This window comes from Microtus ochrogaster, linkage group LG1 (genome assembly GCF_000317375.1).
Source record: "Microtus ochrogaster isolate Prairie Vole_2 linkage group LG1, MicOch1.0, whole genome shotgun sequence".
Taxonomy (NCBI): domain Eukaryota; kingdom Metazoa; phylum Chordata; class Mammalia; order Rodentia; family Cricetidae; genus Microtus; species Microtus ochrogaster.
The window spans coordinates 37,438,168-37,445,666 of NC_022027.1; the positions used below are offsets into that span (position 1 = coordinate 37,438,168).

The 7,499-nt window shown below is 32.0% G+C and overlaps 1 protein-coding gene across 1 annotated transcript in view; it reads left to right on the forward strand.

The window, feature by feature from the left end:
• Nucleotides 1-7,237, forward strand: part of Tecrl (trans-2,3-enoyl-CoA reductase like) — a 64,000-nt gene extending 56,763 nt beyond the window's left edge. The window contains exons 9-12 of the mRNA XM_005359430.3: nt 1,705-1,762; nt 4,482-4,567; nt 4,981-5,026; nt 5,939-7,237. Coding sequence (XP_005359487.1) covers nt 1,705-1,762; nt 4,482-4,567; nt 4,981-5,026; nt 5,939-6,066 — 318 coding nt within the window. The 3' untranslated portion in view covers nt 6,067-7,237. The remainder of the gene's footprint in view (nt 1-1,704; nt 1,763-4,481; nt 4,568-4,980; nt 5,027-5,938) is intronic.
• The last annotated feature ends 262 nt before the right edge of the window (nt 7,238-7,499 follow it).

Consider the following 7,499-nt stretch of genomic DNA (forward strand, 5'->3'; position numbering starts at 1 on the left):
CTCCCATTCCCTTTACTTACCCCATGCCCCACTCCCAACCCCTCCTCAGAGAGGTTTCTCAGAAAATTGGGAATCAACCTACCTTAGGACCTTGCAATATCACTCTTGGACATGTTCCCCCAAAATGCTCAATCATAATAAAAAGGCATTTGTTCAACTATGTTCATAACAGTATCATTTGTAATAGTCAGAACTTGGAAACAACCTCAATGCCCGTCAACTGAAGAAGAAAATATGGCACATTTACACATTAGAGTACTACTCAGTGGTTAAAAAAAATGACATCTCGAATATGAATTTTGCATGCAAATGTATGGAACTAGAAAACACCATCCTGAATGAGGAAACCCAGACCCAAAAAGAAGAATATGGTATGTACTCACTCATTAGTGGATACTAGCTATAAACAAAAGATACTGAGCTTATAGTTCATGATCCTAAAGAAGCTAAATAACAAGGTAAACCCTAAGAAAACATGTATAGAGCTACCTGGAAAGTCGAATTAGACAAAATCACCTGACAAACTTGGGAACATAGGGGTGGAGGAAGAAGGGATGGTGAAAAGGGAAGAGAAGGGGAGCAGGGGAGGGATGAGGAATACCTACCATGTTTTGTTTTTAGAAAGATCATTCATTATATAATGTAAAAATGTGTTTTTGCTAGACATTTTCACCTTCATCTGTTTCGGTTTTCTTGATTGTCATTTCTTTTTGTTTTTTCTCCTAAGTCTCTTCTTCGACAACACCAATATTTTGACAAAGACATACTTCTAATCAGCAAACAATAAGCACCTCCACTCCAGAAATTCTATATATGATATGTCTTTCTTATTTCATATTTACCAGTATAGTAGCTGAATAAAATAGATTATTAAACAATTTTCTAATATTATTAAGTTGAATAATGAACCTATCATTAAATTACAAATGGCTAAATTTCCTAATGTGGATTTTATCAACTCACAATAATAATTATTACTATTACTTTAAAATCAATTAATATGTAAATTCCATTAAAAATCTCTGCTTACTATCCATAATAGTCACACTGACTTCATTTTTAGAGTTTAAGTTTTATTTATATGAGAAAATTTAAATACTAATAGTGTTAAATCACACCTAATGATGGCCATCACGACATCGTCACCACTATGACAACATGGAATGAACTGGTTAGCCTTTGATGATGCTTCTTTGTACCAATTAAATCCATTGTGTTTGCTTTTACAATTTTTATCTGCCACTTACCTAGCCAAACTGCTCATCATTAATTTGGTTATGCTTCGTTTGCTGTGTTTTAAATCACTGTAAACTCAACTAATAAAAATGAGGAATTAACCACTCCATAGCCTCGATGCTGTGCTGTGTTGCAGTCAATCACAAACTAAGCTGAAACCAACTGAATATGGAACCATGATCTTTGCATTAAAATCACTGCTCTTGTGTTAATGGACTGAGAGTGCATACTATTTTAAAGTCTATCTTTAATAACGTGTACAATAACTTCACGATAAAGAAAACTGTCCAGAAAACATGAAGAAAGAAGATAGCATTGGCAAATTAATAGACATTTGTACTTGGTTATCAACATAGTAAAGACTATCTTCAGAATTTCTATCTTGCTGTAACAAATTATTGGTGTCTATACAAGCTTTTAATGTTGTAAAATTCCCTTGTTAATTGAAAAGCTATATATATTTTGCAGATTTGCGAAGCTGGTAATCATTTTATCAATACAGTGTTGGCTCATCCCAACCACACAGGTTAGTTTTCTATATTCATCCAACTCTTCCATTTTTTTTTATTCTTAGTTTTTCCCACACTGCAGACCTAGATACATGTCAGATAGGCTGGAAACCAATGCAACCCTTGCTACCTATGAAGGTTAGGAAGGAAAATAAGGGTGATCTTTCAAAACTTAAATTTATCTTTTGGAATGTATATACTTGCAGACTATGCAACTTTTTCACACCACCCTCCATTCCCACCTTCTGACAATACACTGTCTACTGTAAGATCTTCAGAAAGTTCATCAACTCTAAAAGACTGTTCTAATCTCTGATTCACTAGAAATAGAAATTCCTGGCCAGGTGGTGGTGGCATAATCCTTTAATCCCAGCACTAGGGAGGCAGAGGCAGGTGGATCTTTACGAGGTTGAGGCCTGCCTGGTAAACAAGAGCGAGTTCCAGGACAGGCTCCAAAGCTACAGAGAAATCCTGTCTCTAATGACCATATGTAGCATTCTAAATCTAGGACCAACAGTATGTTATCCTGAAATAAATAGTACATTAAAATGTCAAGACCAATGAAAACTAGATTGAACCTTGTTTTAGGTCTCTCTTTTTTTAAAAAAAAAATTATTTATTTATTACGTATACAAAATTCTGTCTGTATGCCTGCAGGCCAGAAGAGGGCACCAGACCCCATTACAGATGGTTGTGAGCCACCATGTGGTTGCTGGGAATTGAACTCAGGACCTTTGGAAGAGCAGGCAATGCTCTTAACCTCTGAGCCATCTCTCCATCCCCTAGGTCTCTCTTTTGAAACAAGAAAATATTAGTAGGTATTTTGAGAGTGTACTCTTCTGACTCTGTTAACAGTAAAGCGAAGTCTTGCCGTCTTAAGCCAATCTACATGGTGTATCAATGTTTATTAAAAACATTTTAATATGCAGGAACTAGATAAAGGCTCAGTCAGTGAGGTGCTTACTGAATAAGCATGAGAAATGAGTTTTACCCAATGACACTCATATTAAAAGACAGAAGTAGTGATGTGTGCCTGTAAACTCATTCCTAGAGAGACAAGAACAGGGAGATTCCTGGTATTTTCTAGCCATAGATTCTTTTCACATTGGCAAAGCTCCAAGTTCTGGAAGAAAAGTCATCTTAAGAAATAAGATTGAGAGTTGTAGAAGAAGAAATCTGGAATCAAACACACACACACACACACACACCTACGTTCTTTTAGTAGAAATTCACTAAGTGTAGCTTGAGAAACAATTGTGGAGAATGTATCAAATTAGAACTATCCACACTTAAATATTATTATAATCAACAGAAACTATATACATTTAAACATCATTGTTCTGTTTATAAGACACAGCCATCATGCAATCTTCCAATAGTAAAAACAAATGTGGGTTTTTAATATGCAATGCCTAGGAGCTAAACATTCATTAATTAGAGACTTATCTCAAATTTTCTCATGTATATCTCTTACCTCTCACTGAAATAGCTTCCAAAAATCTCTCTTTTAACTACTCTATGGGCCATAAACAAGGTGTTTGCACAAAGGTACTAAGACAGAGATCCTTAACTTTTCTAATGCTGTGACCCTTTAATACATCTCCTCATGTTGTGGTGACTTTCAACCATAAAATTATTTTCATTGCTTCTTCATAAATGTAATTTTATCACTGTCATAAATCATAACATAAATATCTGTGTTTTCTGATAATCTTAGTTAAGCCCTGTGATAGGGTCATTCAATCCCCATAAGGGTCTTTACCCACAGGTTGAGAACTCCTGTCCTAAGAGAACCAGCAACATGTGCTAATCTTTGTCATAAACTGAGGAATAATCAGAGCTGTTATTTCATATATTTTTAACTTGATATTTCAACCACGTTAAATTTTTTAACATAGCATGTTGACATTTTACTATGACTTTACAATTGTAACTAAATGAGATTAGTTGATTTGTTATCTGATTAAATTTTGCCACAGAGAATAAAACAGTAATTTTGTAATTCATATTTTCTTTTACAAGTGTCACAGCTCAAAGTTCAACTTGAAATCATTATAAATTTATTTTTCCAAAATGTTCCCTGAAAAATATTACTGAGAGAGAATTAATGAAAATCAAGTGATGGTGTGCTAAATATAAGAAAGCTGTAAATAACATTTTTGATTGCTTAGCCAAAATAATTTGTGTGGTATTTCTGAATGTTAACTGTACTAATTCAGGATAACTCTCAAGACACTTTCAAACTCATTTTATATAAATGACATCCTTATACAATTCCCTTTGGATTTTAACTAATTTAGTAGTGAATTTTGAGGTATTTAAATATCATACAATTATTCTTTGACACTAATAGAGAATGTTAAAAATTATGGAATTAGCAAAGCGTGCTTTATAATTTAGAACAGATCATTGCTGCAGGTGTGGTATTAAACAGAGTAAGTACTATGATCATTTAATTTTTTAATTAATTGTTTATATTTTTGCCTCTTACAATTTTACAAAACATAGATGTAGAAATATTTAAAAAATGAGAGCTATTACCTCTGAGTCAAAATGTCATAACATTTAAAACTATGGTTCTTCTAGGATATTAATGAAATAAATTGCCACGAATAGATGACATTTTTGTGTTATAGATTGTACTCAAGAGTCAAGAATTTAGTATAACATAATAAGTGCACTGTAGCATTTGCAACTTATGTTCAGAATTGAGAATTACTTTCTCTTTCCTAAAAGGGAGCAATGCCTGTTTCCCAAGTCCAAATTGTAACCCCTTTACATGGCTGTTTTTCCTGGTTTCCTGTCCTAACTACACCTATGAGGTATGTTGTTTACAAAAAACTGAATAGTATTTTATATACATTAAACCCACAACTTTGTGCTTTAAATATATTATATGCAGTCTGCAGATCGATATTTTCCAAAGATAATGACGGGAAAATTAATATTCTATATAAATACATGTATACTTAGTATATTTGCAAGTTTTATATAACATAGCATGAGATATATCAGAATTTTGAGTATAGCAAATATTTTAAAATGATGCTCATTTCTAATGTGACTTTCACGATATTTTTTGTGGCCCTTTATGGCTTTCATATGTAAAGGCTATTAGTATAATTTCTTTGTATCCATAACTTTTATAATGTTTTGAGATTTCAAATTACTTATAAGATCACAAGTGACTAGATGAGCCACAGTGTCTGTTAACCTTAAAATTTTATTTTAACAGATTGGATCCTGGATTAGTTTTACAGTAATGACACAAACACTTCCAGGTAATCTTAATATTTATTGACAATTAATCATCATGGGAGCATCTATAGGAGAAATAACTTATGCAAATGAGTTACTCTCCCACTAACATAGAAGATTTTTGTACTAATATACTGCATGTGCATTTTTATTTTTATAGTGATTTTTAGTCTTCAAATACTGAAATATTATCTCATATTTGTCCTTATATAACTGAAACTTAATTCAAGGCAGTGAATAAAATTGAAGTATATTATTGATTGTGGAATTCACTGAAAGTGACCTCTTTTGTGTATATACATCTGTAAAAGATGGACTGAGGAAAGCTGATTGCAAATTTTGAAAACTTGATATTTTAACATAAAGAGAAAAGTTAGATAACCCAAGTGTTATACTTAAAAAAACATATGGGTGGGCGGTGGTGGCGCACGCCTTTAATCACAGGACTCAGGAGGCAGAGGCAGGCGGATCTCTGTGAGTTCGCGAGCAGCCTGGTCTACAAGAGCTAGTGCCAGGACAGGCTCCAAAACCACAGACACCCTGTCTCGAAAAACAAACAAAAAAAATTCAAAAACATATGTAATACCATTATCTTTGATCCATTTATCAGTTATGAATTATCATTAGCTTATATATACAAATATACAAAGTGTGCAAATAGTATACACACATATTTTTATTGACTACATGACTTCTTTTTGACAAATTTTTGAGAAGAAAATATATAAGGAGTTTTTATAGATTTTTTGTTTATTTATCCTTCAAATAATTTTGTGCATGTATTATTGTTTGCAACAAATAGAAGAAACTTGATAGGAAACTATTCAGCATTTGGTAAATGTTTTTATTAGAAATTATTTTGTTCTTAAATATAAATCCTTGTTTACATTACAGAAATGTAACAATGTAATTGTTTTGGTGTTTTTTTCTTTCAGTTGGTATTTTTACAATTTTAATGAGCATCCAGATGTCTTTGTGGGCCCGAAAGAAGCATCAGATATATCAGAAGAAATTCAACTCATGTGTGCATAGGAAATCAGCAATAATTCCATTCATATTATAAGAAAATATAGTGATATTCATCTGATCAAAAAGGGAGACATCTAAATTCACTAATAAAGGTTTAGGAAAAAATAACCAACTACTAGAATACAATAATTAATTAGCAAAATATTTTTAATGAAAGAAAATGATGATAGAATTTGGCTAAAAACAGTATGAACTAGGGGTAATAAAAGGTAGGAGTTAAATTGGCATGATGAGTCTTGCTGAACAACAATACACTAAAACTTGAACCAGGATGTTTGCCGTGAGGGTGAGTTCACATGCTAGGTTATGTTGGATAGTCCATCTTACAATGAAACAGAAGAGAACTGAAAGCTGAAGTTATGAAAATAAATATTAAAAATAGCATTGAGTTATTTTCAAGAGCTTGATCTTAAAATAAAGTCTTATTGAATGAATATTTAATAGAACTATTTCTTAAGGTAATTTAATTATCTGGTGTCTGGTCTGGTGACCTGGCTCAGTGCTTAAGAGATTTTTGTTTTTTTAAAGTGAGGACTTCCCATATTGTATTTGACCCTTAAAAACCTCCTTCATTATTCCCTTGGATTTTGTGGTGATTTTTTTTTTTAGGTTGGAATGTTTCCAGTTTTACATTGCTATGTGATTAAACATTTTAATAGGTAGACATAATTGTTACTTGAGAAATGTCATCTTTAAACTAGGTGATTAGTATGTGACAGTCAAAACAGCAACCCAAACACTGTCACTTCCCTGAAAGAAACTGTAGACCCAAGTCTACAAGAAAATAAACAATTTGTGTTCCTACATCCATTTTTTTTTATCTTTTAAGAAGGCAGAAACTGGTTTGATAGACACATCTTGGTTTTAATAATAAAAAAATAGTATAGGTCATATAAGTACAAAGAATTTAAAGTTACAAATGAAAACCAATTAAATGCATGTATGAAAATAAAGCTAAATTTACGTCATTCATCATGGACTTACTCCTTTGGTTACAAAAAACATAATGGGATAAATATACAGTATCCAACACACAAAAATTTAGAAGTATATTGAATCCGAATGCTACAGAGGATCTTCACTAGAGCCATTTCCCTGTTATAGGATTCAAGAATGCATTGCCTCTCCATCTCTAGCATTTTCCAAGAGTTTTCTTTAGCTGGAGAATTAAAAATTCTAAAATTTAAAACACTATGACTAGTTGGAGATGTGTAATTTTTTTTATGTTATGGCACTTTCACAGAATAAATTCATGTACTGTTTGAAGTTTGTTGAAAATGCATTTTCCATTTTTTTGGACAAGATATTTTGTGATTTATATACTAAAATTTTGACAATTAAGATTATAAGTTTCATAAAATAGAAAACAATTTCTAATGCTAAAATTAATTACATTTAGAAGGAACAGTATAATTTATCTAATCTAATCATTAGTTTTTATGCATATCTGCTTAGAATAAGACTACT